This window comes from Tamandua tetradactyla, chromosome 18 (genome assembly GCF_023851605.1).
Source record: "Tamandua tetradactyla isolate mTamTet1 chromosome 18, mTamTet1.pri, whole genome shotgun sequence".
Taxonomy (NCBI): domain Eukaryota; kingdom Metazoa; phylum Chordata; class Mammalia; order Pilosa; family Myrmecophagidae; genus Tamandua; species Tamandua tetradactyla.
Genome location: NC_135344.1, coordinates 56,654,554 through 56,677,202, shown reverse-complemented (window position 1 = coordinate 56,677,202; position 22,649 = coordinate 56,654,554). Strand labels below are relative to the sequence as shown.

Here is a 22,649-nt window from a genome sequence, read left to right as displayed (position 1 = left end):
GACAGAAAGTAAATTAGTGGTAGACAGAGGCTTGAGGGATTATGGAGAAAAGAGGGATGTCGGTTAAAGAGTTTCTTTTGAGGGGTGATGATTTTAACCACTTTCAATTGTAAAATTCAGTGGTATTAATTACGTTTATAATGCTGTGCTACCAGTTTTAGGTTATTTTTTATTTTGACCTGTAGTACTCTTTTCTTCTTTCGTTGCTTCACTCAGTTATTATTTTTAAGCTCCTAGGATGATCCAGGTGTTGGTTTGGCCCTTGAGATTCAGTGGTGAGCTATGTGAATGAAGTTTCTGCCTTCCAACCATCAGAAGCATAGACACCCTGAACTAACTTTTTCTTAACTAACCTAATACCACTTTAGGTGGGTGTCTCTGTAGAGTTAAAGGGGTGGGCAATACCCAAGCTGGCAAAACGGTCAGAAGGGATGGGAGACTGGAGGCTGGAATTGAGTGAAATGTGATAGGTGATACCTCCCCAAGGAACATCTAAAAACCTGGGGGCGATTGTGGGCTTTCCTGAATTGTACAGGCTGAAGCTGTATTTATGTTCATCGCCAAAGGAAGAGGCGAACCCAAAAGGCTGGTAGACATGGGAACATTTGGTTGTCGTTGTTATCAGTCATCTTCAAATGAAGCTCAGGATTCAGAGCTTGGCAGGATCAGATTTCGGGTCCAGTGGAGAGAACATGCACGAGAGAGGGCTACACATCGAAGAGTATAAAGCCTTACCGCGCTGCCCGCAAGCCTGCCCACACCTGCCTGGAATTCTGTGCTCTGCTTCCCCTGCCTGCCTTTACCTTAGGATAAAATTATACATTTCCAATTACAGGGCAGGTTAAAAATCAATACAAAGGTGGGAGAAAACAGATCATTTTTCTTACGGAAGTACCCGTTTTCATTAATTTTTCATTAGTGCTGCCTTTGTTTTGCTATCCATCACTGGGAGAGCTGTAGATTGCGTTTCAGCGAGTGTACATGCTTCTCAGATTCAGGAGATATTGGTTGATAATGCCAGTGGTTTAATGCCTAGGACTACCCTGTGGGGCAGGTTTAGGTAATTATTTAAAAGCATCATGTTGGTCAAAACGTGCTTTAAAAAGGACATTTTCACTCACCAAAACTCAGTTCTAATTTTATTGTGGAAATTCTATTTGTAGAAAAAACACATGTTGAGCTCCCATCATTTATTTTTAGGGGTGTATATAAGCTGATATCTTCTTGGATTCTTTGAACATTGGTTGATATCATGGGTCCATTTGGCTGGTGCACTTTGCTGAGGGTTGCTCGGTTTCTGCCTTTGGGACATAGGGTCCTGGATGAGGAAGAGGGAAAAGGGAAATGAGGGGCTTCTGTGTCTTTGCACACAAGCTTCTCCATGCTTTGAATGCAGTTGTTTTTTCCTTCCTCTCTTCTCAGTTTCCTAACCTCAGCTTGCCTCATTTGCCAAGAAGGTTAAACATCTCTATGAAGCCTTCTATACATCCCTCCTTTGCAGAGCTGCTTGAACCCTGCTTGTTCCAGTGGTAAGCCTTACACCAACCCTGTCATAGTATACTATTCAGACTGCAGTCTGGTCCTCTGTCCACGAGTCTCTCCCCTTACCAACCTTGAGCTCTTTAAAAACAAAGCTAGGGATTTTTTGTTTTTTGGACTTTTCAGGACCAAACAGTACCTGGCAATGGCAGGTAGTTAATGAATGTTTGTTAAGTGAAAAAATGAACAGAACTCATTCATTGCTTTAAGTAATGAAGGGTAAGAACCCTCACTAGCGGGTGCTTGAAGTCAACAGTGGGAGGTGAGGCCAGACCGTGTATTTGGGAAGGGTCTGATGCTACCCCCACTGATTTATCCACCAGAATAAGACTTAAGAAAACTATGTGCTAATTCCAGCTCTATGACTAGTTAGCTGTGTAACCATGACTAAGTCACTCTCATGTGTCCTCATGCAGGAAAGAGGGGGATTCCCTCCCAGCTCTAACATCTTTAACCCCCAGAACCTCTGCCCTTGGAAAGAGCCCTCCCATATGCTCACTTCTCCACTGAAATAACACATGAGCCTTCTGATGCCCGCTGCCTCAGCTGCCCAGTGTCCAGCTCCCTACTGGCTGCTGCGCCGCCCCAGGGCTCAGGGATAAATGTTTGCTGTTGCTAATATCGTTATTGAACTGTTGTGAGGATTAAATGAGTCACACCCAATTTATAGCAACATGTCTGCAATGCCAGGGTTCCCCAAGAAGCGGCTGAAATTTGAACCTCGTTCTTATTAGTTTCATCTCTTGTTATAAACATTGTGTATACTGGCTTGTAATCCCTATTAATGGTTTTGATTTTTTTATTGCAAGAATATGAGATGATATGGATAGATATGGTTGCTCTCAAATATTCACGTTGAAAGAATGATCATCTCAACTTGCTGAGACTGTACCATCTTCTCACACATTGTTAGAGATTACTGGAATAGAAAATAGTTCTAATAGTTCTTGGTCCACAGAATGTAGAAAATAGTAACTGTATCAAATGACTCATGTTAAGTTGTATCATTTAATAAAGAAAGTAAAAAGTTAAAAACAAAACAATCTGTGTATTTCACTCAGCTATTTCCATCTCATTGTTACCCTGACTCTTTTCCTTCACAAGTTTGTAAAGAAATAGACTGCAATTGCTGTCTTTACTTCCTCACCTCTGATTCATTTCTCAGCTGGCCACAGTCTGGCCTCAGATTCCAGCTCTTCGCACAATTGCTTTCTCTAAGATTGTCAATGCTCTTGAAATTGTCACCCAGGAAGATCATTTTTCAGTTCTTTCCCTATCTAGCCTCTCTCAGGCATTGGACTCTCATTCTCTCCTTGAAACTTCCCCACCATTCCCCTACCCCAGTTTTCCCCCCCGACTCAGACTGGTGCTCCTTCTCCCTCTCAGCTGTCACTTCCAGTCTCCATCTACCTCTAGGGTCAGTGCCTGCCTATGCACTGACCTCATCCCACTCTGAATAGTCTCCCTGGAGATTCTGCCCAAATCTAAGAGTTTAAACATGGCTCCTCTCCCCAGTACCTACTTCCAGCTTCCCCTGTCTCCTGGACATGTGCCACCTATCCACAGGTATCTCATAGGCCACATGCTCAAAATCAAACTCTACTGAGAGTTCTCTTTACCTGCCCTCCAAATGCATGGTTTCTGCTTGGCCTTTGTCTACTCCTTTCAAGGACTCCCCAACCACCTGGGAGCCTGAGGTACAAGCCTAGAAATCATTCTCGACTCTTTTCTCTCCTTCACCACCCACATCCAATTGCTCATCAAGTTCTGTTGTTCCTCCCTGAGAAATACTTCATGAATTCATCCCCTCTTCTCCTTCCCAATTGCTTTCATTTAGCATGGCTCCATGAGACAAGTGGAAGAGTCCCCTAATTTATCTCCCCTTAAGTCTCTGTCTGCTCCACTTCCTTTTCCATTCTGCCACAAACATCATATTTCTTGCAAACAAATCTACTTATATCACTCTTCTCCTTAAAAGTATCAGTGATTTCTTGATTCCTATGGCTGGGTCCCATATTGTGCTGGACCTCAGGGCCACCTAGAACTAGATTCCTGGGACCCCACCCTTAGGATTCTGATTCAGTGAAATCTGCTCTAAAAGAGCTCCTTTCCCACCTACTCTAGAGAGGTCTCCCACCTCCCTGGCCTCCACAGGAAACTTGCTATGCTTAGTTTGTGCAGCACTGATACTGTCTACTGAGACCACCCATTGCTTCCCACCCCCTTTGCCTCTTCTTCCTGCTGGTGTCACCCCATAAGATCCCACTCCATTCCCCAGTCCATGAGGCCTTCCCTGACTTCCCTGGGTGAATTGGTTGCTCCCTCCTGGGGTTCTTGGAGCTGTCTAAACTAGTCCCATCAGAGGGCCTCTGTCACCTCTTGCATGGCTATTCTTTTCTGCTTGGCTTACCCTTGGTGGGAGACCTCACTCACAGGCAGGACTAGGCCTACTCACATTGGCAGCCTGGTGCCCAGCAGTCCCACTCAGTGCTTGGTGAGTTTCTTGAATGATCCTCCCCATTTGCTTCTCTTTCTCATTTTGAGCGCAGCTTGTCAGATGATAACCACTTAGCTAAAGATTACCAAGAAGTGAGTGCTGTCGTGTAAATGTTGCTTATGTTAGGACCTTCACTTTTTCTCAGTTTGGCAAATTTTATTTCATTTCTTTCTTTTATTTCAACAGAAGAAAATTGAGGGGTTGAGGAGGGGCAGTGGGGAAGAGAATCCACAGTCTCCCAAGTGAGTCTTCTCAAGTCTGCTGCCTACCCTGGCTGTTTCATTTGGCTATCATAGAAGGCTTCCCAATTTCACTGTAAAAAACTTCCAAGTTGAAAATCCCTGCTGAGGTGGTTTTCCTGATTACTTGCATTACTTGGCATTCATTTCTTCAACCAGCAGGGGGCTGCTTTGTGGCCTGACCTTTTGCATCATGAGGAGGAAGTGGCAGCAGGGCTCTGAGTCAGACTGAGGGTGAGGTCTGGAAGAGAAGAAACTTTTGGAAAGAGAAATACAGCATCTAGCACCCCTTGGAGGAGTATTTGGGGACATTCCAGAAGTGAGTTTTTCTTAACATTGGGCTAGGCCTTTTAAGTTAATAGTTTGACCTTGGTTTCATTTTCTCACTCACAAGAAAGCAGGAAGATCCCAAGAAAAAAGAAAAAAAAACATGAAAAATGACAAGAAGACTAAAACCGAAGTTTATAGAAACTTTGAATACATACACCCAAAGAGGGTGTTGTAGCTTTAGTCTAAGTAGGAAGATATTTTTAACCAGTCTCTGTCCTTTGATCTCTTGCATGTGTTAATTTATTGACTTGAATACTCACAAGAGGGTGTGTGGTAAATAATGTCATTATCCCTACTTTTTAGAAGAGGAATCTGAGGCACAGAGAGGTTATATAAGGGAAATGTTGATGAGAGGGCTGGAAAATGAATTTCCAGACTTCAGTGACCTGTACCATTTCTAAATGAGTTACTCAGAAGGATGGTTTAATGAAATAGCTGCTTCAGCCTTTTGGAAGAATATGTCTTACACTCAGGGGTTGGCTGCAAGAGAAATAATGATTTCTGGATTAATTGCAGAATCAAGCTTTCATTTATCTAAGACTTACTAATCAGTGGGAGTGACAAATAGAAGAGATACATTTAATGTGGATTAAAAGTGTTCAGCAAAATGACAACCAGATACAACATGCGATCCTTGACTGGTTCCAGAATTAGTGAACAAAACAAACAGTTCTAAAGGAAATTATTGGGACAATTGGGGAAATTTGAATATTGACTATGTGTATGTATGTTTGTGCATGTGTGTACGATATTATGGTTATCAGTATTAAATTTCTTGAAAATTATGTAGGAATGTATTTGTTCTAAAGAGATTCATGCTGAAGTATTTAGGATGAATTGTCATGATGGTTGCAAAATGTTGCAGAAAAACAATACAGAAAGAGAAAGAGAGAGAGAAAATATGGCAAAGTGTTAACAACTGATATATCTAAGTAAAGGGTTATGGATCTTCTTTTTGTTTCAGCTTTTGTGTAGGTTTGAATACTTTTAAATGACATTGAGGAAAAAGTGGTTAACCCCTAAATAAAGGCAAATTTCAGGAAATAGTTTTACTGTATTGTGAGCCTAAAAATTAAAAGCTCCAGTAGTAAGTAGGCAAGTCAAGGCAAACCATCTTACCTCTATACTCTTCCAAACAGTGGAAAGCCAGTAAGCTACAGCGTAAAACAAAGGCTATTTTGTGTGGTAGATGAACTCATTTATCAGCTGCACTCAGACTGGAGAGGCAGTGGGAGAGTTTAGCCTGTCTAAGTTTCTTTTCTCCACCCTCCTTCCGGCGCTCTTGATTAACCCTATAATTACTTCTTGACACGTACTAAGAAGAGGAGGCAGCCCTACCCAAAACTGAGAGCCCGAATTCCAGCATGTTGCCTGATGTAAAACATCTTTGAAATATAAGCCATAATAATTTTTGCTTTTCTGGCAAATACTCTTTTAGTTTGAAAGAAGTACACAATGTAAGGATCTTAAAAAAAATTTTTTTAATGTAAAAAGTCAGGCAGTTTACTAACTAAAAAAGTAGTGTTTTGTTTTTAAATTCGTTTTCAAATTCTTCATTTAGAGAACAATAAAATACAAAATTATTTTCAAAAAAAAGTATGGCCGGAAAGTGTTTGGATTGGAAATGCGTAATATGCTATTTAACTTATTAGAGGCAGTTTTGGGACTCAGGAAAGCTTCATACAGGCTGCACCCTAACTGTTTGTCCATCTGTTGTACCCCTCTGAATCCCCAGAAATCCAAATCCTTAGATGGGAATGGCAGAGGCTGGACTGTTGGCCAGGCCCGAGTTTGGATTAGAATCTGTCCATCCTACTCCCCAGCACTTTATTTACTGTTTGTTATTGATATTGATTATTTGTGTCTTCTCTTTGCTTCCCTGATAAGTCTGGCAAGAGGCTTATCTGTGTTAGTGATTTTCTTTAAGAACCAGCTTTTGAATTCATTGCTTTCCTCTTATTGTTTTTTATTTTTCCATTGCATTGATTTCTGGGCTGATAGTTATTATTTTTATCCTCCTGCTTACTTTGAATTTCAATTGCTCCTTTTTTTCTAGTTTCTTAAAGGTGAAAACCATTGAAGCCTTTCTTCTTCTTTAAGATAGATGTTTACGCTATAAATTTCCCAGAGTAGTGCTTTAGCAGAATCCCACACATTTTGATAGGTTATATTTTCGTTTTTAATCAGTTGAAAATACTTCCTAATTTCTCTTTTTTGATCCCTGGGTTATTTAGGCTATATTATTTAGTTTCCAAATATTCAGGGATTTTCCTAGAAATCTTTCTAATAGTGATTTCTAATTTAATTTCATTGTTTTTAGAGAACATGCTTTATATGATATGAATTCTTTTAAATCCATTGAGATTTGTTTTGTGTCATTAGGGTTTTCAAGTCAACTGTATCTTTACTGATTCTCTGTTTACTTGTTCTATCAAGTTGAAATTTCTGGCTATCATTGTACATTTTTCTATTTCTCCTTGCAATTCTATCAATTTTTAGTTCCTGTTCTGTTATTCTGATCCCCCCCCAAAGGGTAAAGCTTATGTCCCTTACTCCTTTATAATTTTGAGATGAATTTCTTTATCATTGGTAATATTCTTTATTCTGCAATCTACTTGATCTAATATCATAGCAACTCCAGCTTTCTTTTGATTAGTTTTAGTGTACTATATCTTTTTCTATCCTTTTACTTTTAACTTATTTTTCATTTTTCATATAGAAAATGGATTTATTGTCAGCATCATATAGTCAGGTGTTATATTTTATTCAATCTGATGCTCTTTGTCTCTTAATTGAGGTGTTAGGACATTTATATTTAATGTGATTATTGATGTGGTTTGGTTTAAGTCTACCATCTTGCTATTTTCTACTTGTCCCATCTGTACTTTTTTTCCTACTTTCTTTTGGATGAATGAGTAATTTTTTGTCATTTCATTTTATTACCTTTCTTGACATATAAGCTATCTCTATGTTGTGATATTTTAGTGATTGTTATAAGGTTTTGGTATCATTTTCAACTTATCTGCCTTCAAATGATTATATTATATTATATCATATCATATCATATCATATTATCACTTGATGTATAGTATAAGGACATTATACTCCCACTTCTCTCTTCCAAGACTTTGTGCTATTATTGCCATATCTTTTACTTCAAATGCTATAAACCTCAGAATACATTATTATTTTTGCTTTAAACAATCAGTTAACTTTTGAAGATATTTAAACAATACAAAATAAAACCTTCTATGTTTATCCATATAGGTATCATTTCTGGTGCTCCTCATTCTTTGTGAAAATTCGCTTTCTATCTAATGTCATTTTCCTTCTGCCTGAAGGACTTCCTCTAATGTTTTCAGTTAGTGAGGTCTACTGGTGATGAATTCTTTCAGCCTTTATATGTCTGAAAAAGTATTCCTTTTGATGTCATTTTTGAAAGATATTTTTACTGGGTATAGAATTCTAGGTTAACAGTTTTGGTCTTTCAGTACTTTAAAGATGTCACTCCAATGCCTTCTGGCTTGTATTGTTTCAGACAAGAAACCTGTATCACCCTTATTTTTCTTGCTCTGTAACTTTGTTTACTAACCTCTGTCTGCTTTAAGATTTTTTCTTTATAACTAGTTTTAAGCAATTTGATAATGATGTGTCGGGTGTTTTGTTTTGTTTTTTGCTGAGTTCATTCGTTTCTTGAATCTGTATTTTTATAACTGCCACCAAATTTGGAAAATATTAGGCCATTATTTCTTCAGATATTTTTCTGCCTCCCCCACTCCCTCCATCTCCCTTCTCGACAGATTCCAAGTACATATACATTAGGCTGCTTGAGTTTGTCCCACAGCTCAGTGATGCTCATTTTGATTTTCCTTCTGACATTTTTTTTCTGTTTGTGTTTCATTTTAGATCATTGCTATCACTGTATCTTCAAATTCACTTTTCTTTTTTAATGTATAATCTGTTTTTAATCCTATCAGGTGTATATATATTTTTTATCTCAGACAATGTTGTTTCAATTTCTAGAAATTTGATGTTGCTGTTTTTTATATCTTTCATATGTCTACTTAATATGTTCAAACTTTACTTTAGGTCTGGAACATATAGAATATAGTTTAATAGGTATTTTTATGTCTTTGTCTATTAATTCTTTCATATCAATCATTTCTTGGTTGGTTTAGATAGATTGTCTTTGTTCCTCATTTCTTACTTCTTTATATACCTGGTTTTTTTAAAACTTTTAAAAAACTTTTTTATTGTATAAAATAGCATATTTACAAAGCAAAGAAAGGAAAAAGCAACAGTTTTCAAAGTACTCTTCAACAAGTAGTTACAGGACAGATTCCAGAGTTTGTCATGGGCTACCATTCCATCATTTCAGGTTTTTCTTTTTAGCTGCTCTAGAAAATTGGAGGCCAGAAGGAATATATATATATATTATCACCATATATATCATCTATATATATATTATCATCACAATTGACTTTTTTCCTTTTTGTGAAAAATAACGTATATTCAAAAAAAGCAATAAATTTCAAAGCACATCATAGAACAGATTTCAGAGTTGTGTATGGGTTACAATTTTAGCTTTTTACTTCTAGCGGCTCTGAGATACTGAAGACTAAAAGAAATATCAGTATAATGATTCAGCAGTCATATTCCCTTGTTAAACCCTACCTTCTCTGTATAATTCTGCCATCACCCTTTATCTTTCTCCCACTCTAGAGGTATTTGGGCTATGGCCATTCTAACTTTATCAATTTGGAAGGGGCTGTCAATAATATGGGTAGGGGGACGGAACTAGCTGATGTTCTGTAGAAGCTGGGCCCTCTAGGTTTCAGGACTTATCTGGTCCAGGGACCCATTTGAGGTTGTAGGTTTCTGGTAAGTTACCCCAGTACATACCTGACAAGTTTTTACTGGATGCTAAAATTGTAAATTTTACCTTGTTGGTGCTGGATATTTTATATTCCTATAAATATTCATGAATTTTATTTTAGAATGAGGTTAAATTACTTGGAAATAGTTTCATCCTTTTGGGAATTGCTTTGAAGCTTTGTTAGGTGAGATCAGAGCCGTGTTTAGTCCAGGACTCATTTTCTCCACTACTGAGGCACTGGCAGTACTCTAGACAATGCCCCATGAATTATGAGATTTTCCACTTTAGCTGTTGGAAACAGGAACTATTGTCAAAAGTGTGTGAGCTATAGATTGTTTTCTCTAATCCCTTTAGGTGGTTGTTTCCCTAGCCTTGGATAGTTTCTTTGGACACATGCACTGATCAGTTCATTGATCTTCTCTCTCTGTGGAGCGCTCTCCTTTTCACCACTCCGCTTTGTAAACTGTAGCTGCCTTGGCTTCTCTGAACCCCCAGCTCTATCTCTTCAACTCAGGGTGACCACCAGACTCTGCCTACCTCACTGCACCCTAACTTGGAAAACTTCTTGAGGCTCACCTTGTTATACATCTCTCAGAGATCACTGCCCTTTGTTGCCCAGTATCCAATGCCTCAAAAACTATTGTTTCATACATTTTGTCAGGTTTTTTAATTGTTTCAAGAGGGAGGGTAAAGCTGGTCCCTGTTATTCCATATTGGTCAAATACGGAAGTCCCTCATGTATTTTGTGTGTGTGTGTGTGTGTATGCTGTATGGCGTTGGTCACATTTCATTATTTTTCTACCTAAGTATCCCCTTATTCCAGCACCATTTGCTGAATTTTTGTTTATTTGGTTTTTCTTTTGTTTGTTTGGGAAGTACATGGGCCAGGAATTGAACCCGGGTCTCTTGCATCCTCATGTACTTTTTAAGTGAGAAAATTCCAAAGTAAACTTCAAAAGATCAATACTGTTTATGGGATTTATTATTAAAAATTTATTAATAATTTGGCCCCTATTTTATGCCAGTTGTATTACATTTATTCTTATTTAATTTATTGCTCATGAGTTTTCACAAGCTCTCCAAGTAATGGAGTTTTCAACATGAAATCAATGCTCTGCCTAGTTCTAGAAACAAGAAACTTTATTTGTATATTTCATCCATCATAAGCAGACATTTATTTAGCATCTGCTAAATGTCAGATTTCTGCTGTTGAAGATCTTAAGGTCTGCCGTTAGATGTAGATATGTAAATAGTATTTCAGTGTCATGTGGCACGTGCAATATTAAAAATACAAATAGGATGATATAGGACCATAGAGAAGGGGTCACTTTGTCTATTTGAAGTGCATATGGGAAGGGGGATGACAGGTGAAACAGGACTTGAGAATGAGTTGCTAGCAATTAAGCAAAGAAGAGGATAAATATATTCAAAGCAGGGAGACTTGAACAATTCACATGGGACAGCTGAAAGCACTAAGTAGGGGGCCAGAAATTTCCATATATGAAGTGAGGGCTAGGAAAAGTTAAGTCATGGAGGGTCTTGCAGGCCACATGAAGGAAATGCAACATTCTGAAAGCAATGAGGAAACACTGTTTTTAGCAGGGACGTGATCACATTGCAATATGGAAGATGGATTTTAGGGGAAAGTACTCCCAAACCTCAGCAGATAAACTAATTAAGACCTTATGGAAATGGTCTACATAAAAGGAGTTAAATAACTTGATATTGGGAAGAGGTACTGAGGATGGAGAAGAAAAGACAGATTTAATCAATGTTTAGGAGATACTTTCTGAAAAACTTGGTAATCAGTTGGATGTGGGTAGTACAGGAAATGAATTCCTGCTTTGGACAGAAGGAATATCCTGAACTGAGATAAGAAATCTAAAAGGAGAAAGAAAAGGTATAGTGGCCCAATTAAGTTCCATTTTGGATAGCCAGATGGTGATGTTATGCAGACTCTATATCTATCATTGCTTATTACCCAATATATTAAATTATCTGACCACATGTCTCATTTTCCTGCTAGATGAAAAAATCAAATGGCAAGGCCACTTGTCACTGTATCCTCAGTGCTGGGCCCTGCTATTAGAAGATCTGGGAAAGGTCAGGCCTGAAGCACAAGGGGTAGGGAAGCCATGAAGATCTATAAGACTACCCAGGGAGAGAGAGAAAGTAGATGAGAAGTGTGGTGATATGCAAGGAAAAGATAGTCACACCTTGTAGTGGTAATTTGAGAAATGAGTGACCTGGTGGCCTCACATTGTCATGTGTCTCTTTAGTGGGCCCTGTGAAATATGTCTAGATGCAGTCCTGCTGCTTTGTCAGTGTTTCTGGTTGAAGTTAGTTACTTTCTTTTATATTTTTAGTAAACATACCTAATTAACATGAAGGCTTTTAGTGATTGTGTAGAAATCCTTTGGATCCATCACTTGATTAACTTTACTTGGAAGAGAAGTCAGGATTCACTAGACTGTACAGAAGTGGAAAGCTACTGGAAGGAAGGGTTTGGGTGAATGTGTGTGTGTAGGTTTTTATTCTATCTAGGAACTGTGAGAAAGTAATTCTGACTTAGAAATGATAATGGCAGTAGGGAAAAGATTATACAAGTAAATGTTCTGTTTTAGAAACACAACTACTCTGTTTAAAGTAAAAGTACTATAATTGAATTATTTTAATGAATAGCAATAGCAGAACTTCACATATTCTAGTATTTATATATTTAAGAGATCAAATGTTTGATAATATGACTTATAGGAGGACAATACTTTAAATAATAGAGCAATTATGGACTAAAAATTAAAATTTCAGGGCTCATGAGCAATCCACTCCCTATCATTTCCCCATACCAATTAAGTTGCCCTTTATTGCTGACTAAAAGAAAAATTGGCTCCGTCAAACAAAGTTGCAGATCTTTAGATGATCCTTTAAAGGCCTCCTCAGACTGCACTTAAACTGTTCCTACTGGTCTTGCTTCTTTTTCAATTAATGTGATGTTTCTGCAACAAGGATTTGGTCTTCAGCTTCCAGGACAGGCTTTGCTAGTCAAGCCCCAAAGTTTAAATGGAATGTACAGCAAGAGTTTTTCTAGCTTTTTTGACCCTGTTATTCAACAGTATAATTTAATACCTGTATTGTCTGTTCCTTTTTCTGACAAGCACAATCTGACAGACAGATGAGGAGAAGTGGTGAAATATTGTGTGATTCACAGTGCAATGAGGGAAAGAGCAGAGAGAGTGGGAGAGAGAATGAACTTGGAATCATGTGCAACAATGTCAGATCGAAATCTATGAATCAAAAATACATCAAACGTGCAAAGGATGTGGACAGATGAGTTAAAAATGACAAAAAACAAATAATGAAGGGGGAGAAGGGGTAAACAAAAGGATAGATTGCAATACTAGTGGTCAATGAGAGGGAGGGGTAAGGTGTATAGGATGCATGAGTTTTTTCTTTTTACTATTAATTTCTTTTTCTGGAGTGATAAAAATATTCTAAAAATCATCATAGTGTTGAATGTACAATCATGTGACGATATTGTGAGCCATTGATTGTATACTTTGGATGGATTGTATATTGTGTGAAGATAGCTCAATTAAAATATTTTTAAAAAACGTATGCAAAGGATCTCTGTGGTAAATAGGTAAGGTCATAGATGTGCACACTTCTTCAAATTCTAAAGGTTTGAAATCATTATTTATGGTCCAAAGAAACTCACATAAATTAAAATGTATGAGAAAAAGTGGATTCCCGTACAATTAAATAAGCTATTTGCTATAGATGGTAGATGCTACTGCAATTATTTCTGTGCCATAAGGTTTCTGCCTACTCATGCTTGATAACTTTATTTTTTATTTTTTGGTATGGGCAGGGTCCAGGAATCAAACTTGGGTCACTGGCATGGCAGGGGACAATTCTGCCACTGAACCACCATTTCACTGCCCCAAGCTCAATAGCTTTTTAAAGGAGGAGAAAAAATTCTGTGACAGGTGGGCTATTGTCACAGGATTGGGCTTCTCCTTACCTCATTAGTAAAGGACAAAGGCCCTCTGGTTCGACTTCTGATGAGTACAATGCCTACACACACTAACTCCATCTAAAATATTCAAACATACCTTCAAAAGAACAGGAGAAGCCAACTACTGTTTAATAAACCTCAGTGAAGCCATAAAAAAGCTCATCACAAAAGTACCTCCAGAAGGTACTAGTCTACTGTTCTTAGCCTAGTTTTGATGGGGGAGGGACACATGATATTATCCAATATTTTCTTAACTTGCCTGATTGAACAAGCACCTATTGTGTGCATGGTTAAAAATAGAGATTCCTGGTTCCTCACTTAGAAATTGAGATTCAAGACATCTGTTGTGGGCAGGATGGAGGCAGCGGTGGTGGACTGAAATCTAATATTTTAACAAGTACCTCGTGTGTGTCTTAAGAACAGGCATGTTTGGGGAACACTGATTTAACCCATGGGGAACTTTAATTGAGATGACCTCTTAAAGTCACTGAGTCAGAGACAATTAGTATTGGTTGGGCATGAATGTCATTAGTAATTTCAACTCCTAGCCAATTAAGTTACTGTGGTGACATTTGTTTTTTACATGGGCAGGCACCAGGAAATGAACCCGGGTTCTCTGAACCTGCCTTAGTTTCCCCAGGTTGGAGCCTCTGCCCTCCCTTTCCACTCCTGCCTGCACAAGCCTGCCCATCTTTCATTTCCCCAGCTATTGTGGTCCCTTATTATTTGGCACTCTTATAAGCCATGGTTAGTAAATATGAAATGACACATACCCTATAGTGACTTGTACCGAGGCATTGACTGTGTAGAGACTCCCCTTCCCCTGGCAGAAACCAGGTCAGTCCAACAGAGAGCCCAACATATTATAAGGGATGCTTGAAATATTTAAATACAGGAATAATTTTCCATTCTAAAGATAAAATGTTATTAATCTACTTTCTTCCTCATCTCGATGCCATGTAAAGTTAATCTTTTTCAAATAGTTTGTTTTGGGCCCTCCTTATACAGCTTAACTGAGCATTAGCCTTTATCCTATCATTTACTTGAGGTCTTGGAGCTTTAGTTTCTTGAACTGAAAAATGGGGACAATATACCTCAAGTGTGGTCACAGGGGTTGAAGGATATAGGAGTGGTAAAGTGCTTAGCCCAGTGCCTGGCACATAGGAAACACTAAATGGTGGGCTATTATTATATCTATGTTGAAATTCATCTAATATTTAGAAACCAGTATAGAAATGGCTTGGTTCATTCTATTTTTCTAAAATACTTCTTTGAAAAGTACAGGTCAATGATTGTAGTTTATGTGGCCCAGACTAAAGAAATGTATTTTGGTTTTGAAAAATAAAAGATTATTTTGATTACTAACAGTTCAGACAATAATAACTTTTTTCAAAAGTACACTTTTATAACCACCAAGATAATGGCTGCTTCAGGAAAAGATTAACTATTAAAGGATGTTAAAACCATTGAGTGAAGGTGTGCTGAGCAACAAGATATTTACACTCTCACAATGTCATCCCACAAATTACTTATTAATTACAAAAGGAAAAGCTACTGGTACAGCAGAGAACTTGGTGGATGTCATGTCAATCAAGTGGTCAGAATTAATTGATACGGGCCAAAATGGCATCATGCGTCTGGTGATGTGATGCAATGTGAAGAACATAACTTCACTTCCAATAACAAAAATTTAACCTGACTGGAACAATGAGAGAACAATCAGACAAATTCAGATTGGGCAGTGATTTTACAGAACAACTGACCTAAATTCTTCAAATAAGCCAATGTCATGACAGACCAAAAAGAGAGAAAGTGAACAAGGATAGAGAGAGTTGAGGATACCTTTCTAAATTAAAGGAGTCTAAAGAAATGTTACTAGTAAATGCAAATACATGAACCTTGATCAGATTCTTTAGGAGTGAATAAGCACAGCTATAAGATTATTATTAGGATAACTGGTGAGATTTGAATATGAACTGAATATTGGGTAATAAAAAATGGAGGAAAAAAAGATGTGACTCAGTTATATTTTGATTGACCAGCTCTTTCCTGACGTCCTGTTTATCTGAGAATATTTATCATGTAAGACCTAAAAACCTGAAATACACAAGTGATATATTTACCCCGTTGAATTGGATTAAAGTTTTTGCAGAAGAATGTGCAATTGAGTTGTTGTACAAACGGGCATACAACTTTTATAAAAGAGCAAAGTGGATGCTAATAGCTAAGGCACAAGATTCTGAGCATTTGGGGCAATATTACCTGTCCATATACAAAATGATAGCGATAATCAACAGACTGTCCCAAAGTGGAAACCTTATTTTATTGATTTCAGGAACTTTTGCCTAATGAGAATAGATGACTAGTAAAATCATATAGCAATTTTATTCTCCTTTCAGTAGGATTTGGTGACTGAGCAGAGCCAGTTGTGTATTAGTCTCCAATAAGGGAAAATTAAACAATGATGTGGAAGCCTGGCTTGCTGTCATTAAAGCAATTCAGTGTTTGGGCTGCCTCTGTGTTTCAGGGAATGATAGGAGCCATTAACTCCTTACTGTTAGTCTCAGAAGCCAGAGATATTTTCATTACTAGTAACCTCAGGCATAGACTTTTTAATTTAAAAAAAGAAAGAAAGTTCAGGATGCAACTAGCCCATCACCACAGGAACTATCTCTGCAGCAGAAAAGCATCATAGTTTACCTGTCAATCTTATCAGCATGCCAGGTTTATTTTGAGTGTCTGGAATGAAGAAGAGAATGTAGGGAAGAATAGTGACAGGCTGGGAGAAGAGCTGGAGTCACTAATAAGTTGGAAAAGTGGAAGGTTTAATTCTAAAGTGATATTGAAATTTCAGGTTTCTTACCTCCCTGGCTAATAATAAAATGATCATTCTGTCCCTGTGATTGCTCCCTATTTCTTCCAAAACCATAATGTCTCAATTTTTTTGGATCTTATGGGCAGGTGTGGTAATAGATTCAAGTTGGTAACAAGTTTTTTGTCACTGAACCTAAGAAGAGGTGGGCTTTATTTCCCCTCCTCTTGAAACTGGGCTTGTTCTATATCATTTCAAGCAACAGAACGCAGTGAAAATATAAAGGCATCATCTTTTTGAGGATGGCAGCTTCCACTGCCTCCCTCTTGGAACACTTGCACTGGGGACACTCCTTCTTGGAACCCAGCTCCTGTGCTGGGAGAGGCCCAAACTGCACGGAGAGGCCAACAGCCAGGATCAATTGCCAGTCCAGTGAGGGAGCCTCTTGGCCATTCAACCCAATCGAGCTCCCGGATCACATCTCATGGAGCAGCAGCAGCCCAGGGAAGCCCAGTCAGCACACAAGACTCATACAATCCCAAGAAACAATAAAATGTTACTTCAAGCTGCTAAGTTTTGGTGTAGTTTGTTTCCACAGCAATAGGTGTAATTGAAATGTTCACAACAAGGAAGATTTATCCCACTAATCAGTGCAGCATAAACAAGCAAGAGAAATAGCATTTGCTGAGTCGGACAAATGAACAAATGATGACACCCTCATCTTTAGTGGATTTTGACTTCAAAACCAGCCCCAGTTTTTAGTTTTTTTTTTTTTTGTGATGCTCAACAGGGAAAATAGAAACAGGAAATATTCATTTTAATCCAGCCTCGCCCCAACACTGTGCTTCACACAGACCTTCTTTTTTAAACAGAGTTTATTATATTTAATACATTATAAAATTTGAAAAATTGTAGGAAAGCAGCAGACTCAAACTGGAGCAACTCTAACAAGTAATAATTCTGGCCCCTTTGCAAAACTGATCCGTTCAAAAACAAATAATGTTCACATCTGCGAGGCAGACAAAAAAGTGTGACTTCTGTACAAACTACATTTAAAATTTCATGTCTAATATCTTTCAAATGCAATGGGCTCATGAGAGTTTTTCTGAAGTCCTGCCTGGTCCCTGCCTAAAGAGAGACATGAAACGTCCATACGCAGAGAAACGCGAGTTGGCGTAAAAAAAAAAAAAAAAAAGAAAAAAAAAAGAAAAGAAGGAAGAAAGAGGAAAAAGAAACAATGGATGGCTGTTTGGCAATGGGAAACTGTAAGGAGACTGTGTCCTCACTGGTCATGGCTTGTTTATTGGTCAGCAGGCCTCGGAGGCCCAGGACACTTCACGGCCATCACAGCACCGACTGTAGCTACCACCTTTTTTTTTCTTTTTTGTTCTTGTTTTTTTGTGTTTTTTGCATTTCCTACCTTTTGACATATATATATATATATTTATATATTTTTTTACACCTTGAGGATATCACTATTCCAATTGTTCCCATATGAATACAGGTGTGGTCTCTATTGGATATAAATGTGTCTTTTATTCGATGTTAGGTCCAGGACTTGGTTTGCTGTCTCAACTGCACATCAATGTCCCCTTTTTGTTTGCATCATTTTGTGTGTGTGTGTTTCTGTTTTTTGCATAAGAAATATGTCCATTTAATCCAGGGGCTCTTGCTTTATCCGGATGACAGAAGGAACGCGGGGCGTCCGTCTCAGTTCCCGCCGCAGGACGTATTCACTGAACTGGGACGAGTCCACGCCTCCCCCACATGAGCCCACGATTTCAAATCCTCTTTGCTGCAACCTCTCGAGGACCTGCAAGGGGCCAAGACAAACATCCCGGTTATGGGTGAGATGGTCCTTTGGCCACACGGCCACGTGAACGCACCAAAGAACTGTTCCAAACTTTGCAGAGCAATTACAGCTCTGGTCAGTTTCATTCAACCCCTGGTCTCTTTTGAGCATGCTCTTAAAGGAAGAGCCTGAATTAAAGGCAGGAGAGAGGGAGTAAACGTTTCTAATACAGGCATACCTCATGTTACTGTGCTTCACTGATACTGCGTTTTTTACAAATTAAAAGTTTGTGCCAACCCTATCAAACAAGTCTATCAGTACCATTTTTCCAATAGCATGTGCCCACTTTGTGTCTCTGTGTCACAATTTGATAATTCTTGTAATAGTTCAAACTTTTTCACTATTATATGTCTGTTAGGGTGATCAGTGATCTTTGATGTTACTATTATAATTATTTTGGGGTGCCACGAACTGTGCCCATAAAAAACAATGAGCTTAAAAAATTGGGGGTATGTTCCACTGACTGGCTATGCCCTGTCTCTCTCCCTCTTTTCAGGAGTTCCTATTCCCTGAGGCACAACAATATTGAAATTAGACCAATTAATAACCCTATAATGACCTCTAAGTGTAAAAATGCCAATGATGGTAGGCATTTTTAGCAATAAGGTATTTTTAGATGAAGGCACATATATTGTTTGTTTTTTTTTTTTTAGAGGGAGGAAGGGAAGGAAAGACAGAGAGAAGGAAGGAAGGATGGAAGGAAGGAAGGGAGGAAGAAAGGGAAACATCTTTAAACATTTTCTTGTTTTTTTTTATTGTATTTTGTTTGTTTGTTACATGGGCTGGGGCCGGGAATCGAACCGAGGTCCTCCGGCATAGCAGGCAAGCACTTTGCCTGCTGAGCCACCGCGGCCCACATATATTGTTTTTTAGACATAATACTATCACACACTTAACAGACTACAGTATACTGTAAACATAACTTTTATATGCACTGGGAAACTAAAAAAAAAAAAAAAAAAATGTGTGACTTGCTTTATTGCCATATTAACTTTATTGCAGTGGTCTGGAACCAATCCCACATATCTCTGAGGTGTGTCTGTACCTGAAACATGCCATTACATGCTTGCTTTCCACATGTCAGCTCACTTAATTGTTAAAACCATCCAACATTAGGGGTGGTGCTTGTCTCATTTTATAGATGAGAAAACTGAGGCTCATAGCTAGTAAGTGAAGGAACTGGATTTCCAACTCAGGGCTGTTTGGCCTCAAATCCCATGTTTTTTCCAATATGCAAAATTGTCTTCTCTGTAGAAAGAGCGTTCACATTTCAAAGCTCATTTACCACAAAACTAGACTGTATCAGATGAGAAAAGATACGGAAAGACACTGATATTATCTGAATTTACCCAGCGAGTGGTTCATTTGTACTCAGTTCTGTCATTCAAGTTTCCCAATACTGAGTTAATATTTCATATTCCAGTTTGAAAGATTTACATAATTTCAAAAGCAGAACAATTGAACTACTGAAGACAGAGATATATCTCCAGGTTTGCAAATTTGGGGCATCTGAAATAGATTTATTGCCTTGTGTGTGCACCTTCAGAGAGGCATGATTAACTGTGATGGCTATCTCAGTAAATATATGCAAATAAAGATATTCTAAACCTCCCACATAACTGTAAGCCTCAAAATCTTCTGTTTAATTCTGATACCAAATATCTAATGCCAGAAAGATCCCTGGGTCTGTCAGTATATATCTGCTATTCTTAAATGCTGGAAACTTTCTGCACCTTTTAGGCAAAAGTATAGGAAACTGATGTAGAGCATTCAGTTTCTTAAGAATCCAACAAATATTGAACTTGCAAATGTTCCCTGCTGGGATTGTATATAATTTATTTATTCCCATACCACCCAAAGGCAAGATGAACCAATCATAACTACAGAAAAAAAAAAAAAAGCCTGGCTCAAATTCTTTTTTGGAGTGAAATGGAATATTATTAGATAAATAACTTTCAAAATGCAGTCAATAAAAAGTGAACCCATATTGGTTTTTTTTAAATTTTTTGTATCAATTTTTAAAAAAAAATTATAGGAAAGAAACACAAACATTCTTAACATGTGATACATACCTATTGTTTTTTATTATTAATTTTTGGTCATTTACTTTTATTTGGAGTAGATTTGAAAGCAGGAGAGTATATTTGCTAAAATTAAAACCTCCAGTGCTGGCAAATTAAAAAAAAAAAATTCTTATAAGAACCAAATTAACATTCTGTCCTGCAGTGCTCTATCTCTGTACATAAATTCAAAATGCATACCAGTTAGTGTAAGGACAGAATGGAAGAAAACCATCCCTAAATTCAATATAGAGATGTGCTTTAGCAGCAGGTGAGTCACCAGTGGAAGAACAGCTCACCCCAAGGAAAATTCTCCAGCAGAGGCAGGAATGTGATCTGCAGCAAGAAACTGTCCAGTTTGCTTTCCAAACTATTGGAAAGGATTCTTTACCATGACTAGGTAAGGCAATACAAAGGGAGACAAAGCTGTGAACAATAAAGACCCTAACTCTGATATCTGATCTTTGTTCTGTGTTGAGTAACTAAGTTGCTAATATAAAGAAATTCCCAAGCCTCTTTCTCTCCAAGGGTCTGAGATGCATAATACAACATTCTACCGTGAGCTATTCAGTATGGGCCATGTCACCTTGGCCATGGTCAAAGTTTATTCCAATAGTGCAAATAGCTTATGCTTCTTGGCCTTTACTTTTTAAATATCAACTTGCTAATAGCGAAGTTCCTTAAATTTAGGGGCCACTGTGTTACATTAACTCAATATAGTATCATGCATCATATGTCCTCTCTCCAAGCCTCTGTTTGCCTAGAGGACAAGGGCAATTTCTCAGTCGGTAGAGCAGGAAGCAAGAGTGGGTCATAGCAATGTCACACGGCGTTAATCCAGATGAAAATGTCCACATCTGATCAAACTCAAATGATCCAGGAAACTTGTCAAGCATATGAATTCATGGTAAGTTATTCCCTGCCCTGAGGGGTGGGGCTGGGGTCTGACATGTGAATGATGGAGCCTTGGAGAAGTGATGAAATGCTCTCCTGGCTCTGGGTTCTGCCCCTCCCTGGTGGAAAGCCAGGGGCAGAATGCATGGGGCCAGGAAGGGAAAGGCGTTCAGCACTTCAGAGAATAGGAGGGCCCCACTGAACAGGTGTCACACAGGGAGGGCACCGAACAGCTGGGGCGCCACATGCATAGATGCAAATGTGAACGTTGCCCTCTGGAATGCTGCAACCCAGCAACCACCCTCACCTGCCCAAGAGTGTGTGCCTTCCTCTCATGCCCAGGAGTTGTTCTCTGCCAGAGTTTTCTGCTTTCAGATATCTGCTCATAAATTTAAAACATTATCAATAGTTGTGGAACAACCCTAAGGGGCCAGAACGGTGTACTGGTTGCTTCGACTGAGCTGTGAGAGAGGTTTGGTTGGCTAAATATTGAACAAAGGCATGGCCCCATCCCAATAAAAAGACGGAGGGAAAACCCAAACTCTTAACTTCTGTGACTTCAAATAGTTTTGCGTCAGATACCTGGAGCCAAGACCCAAGTATGCCTCCTTTTTGTAGTCTAGCCATATATGGAATATTATTCTGTCATAAAAAGAATGAAGTTCTGATACATGCTACAATGTGAATGAATTTCAAAACATTATGCTAAGTGAAAGAAGCCAGACCTAAAGGGTCACATATTGCATAATTCAATTTATAGGAAAAGTCTACAACAGGTAAATCCATATAGAAAGCAGACTGGTGGTTGCCAGGGGAAAGGGGTTATTAAGGATTGAACTGTGCCTCTCAAAAAGATGTGACCATGCCCTAACCTCCGTCCCTTGGATATAACCCTACTTGAAAATAGGAAGATGTCATGAGTTGAGATGAGGCCAAACCTATTAAGGTGGCCCCTAATCCAGTAGGACTCATGTTCTTATAAGAAAAGGAAATTTGGACACAACCATGTGATAGAGGCAGAGATTTAGTTATGCCGTGGACAGCTGACAAGCCCACCAGAGCCATGTCCTGTCGACACACTGATTTGGAGTTTCAGTTTCTGGAACCGTGAGTCAATACATTTCTGTTATTTTAAGCCAGTTTGTGGGACTTTGTAATGGCAGCTGTAGGAAACTAAGATAGAGGGGCTGGGGGTGCCTGTGACTGCGTAATGGGCCCTGGGTTTGCTTTTGGGGTAATGAGAGCGTCTTGGAACTAAACAGAGATGGTGGTTGTACGTTGTGAATATAATGAATGCCACTGAACTGTTTACTTTAAAATAGTTATTTTATGTTATGTGAATTTCCCCTTGATTAAAAAAAATTATGTCATGTCACTCTTTTGCTCAGAATCCTCCAATAGTTTTCCATCCCCCCCCACACAGGAAGATGAACCAAAACCAAAACAGAAAACTCCAGAGTGCTTTACCACCTCATGGTCTATCCCGGGCCAGCCTCAGGACTTGGTCCTACCACCCACTCTTTCTCCCTCAGTTA

The 22,649-nt window shown here is 38.6% G+C and overlaps 1 protein-coding gene across 3 annotated transcripts in view; it reads right to left on the bottom strand.

Moving 5' to 3' along the window:
• Positions 1-17,165: 17,165 nt before the first annotated feature.
• KCTD1 (potassium channel tetramerization domain containing 1) overlaps positions 17,166-22,649 on the bottom strand; it is a 201,639-nt gene continuing 196,155 nt past the window's right edge. For all 3 annotated transcript variants that reach the window (XM_077135731.1, XM_077135732.1, XM_077135730.1), the window contains exon 5: positions 17,166-18,121. In XM_077135731.1, coding sequence (XP_076991846.1) covers positions 17,963-18,121 — 159 coding nt within the window. In that variant the 3' untranslated portion in view covers positions 17,166-17,962. The remainder of the gene's footprint in view (positions 18,122-22,649) is intronic.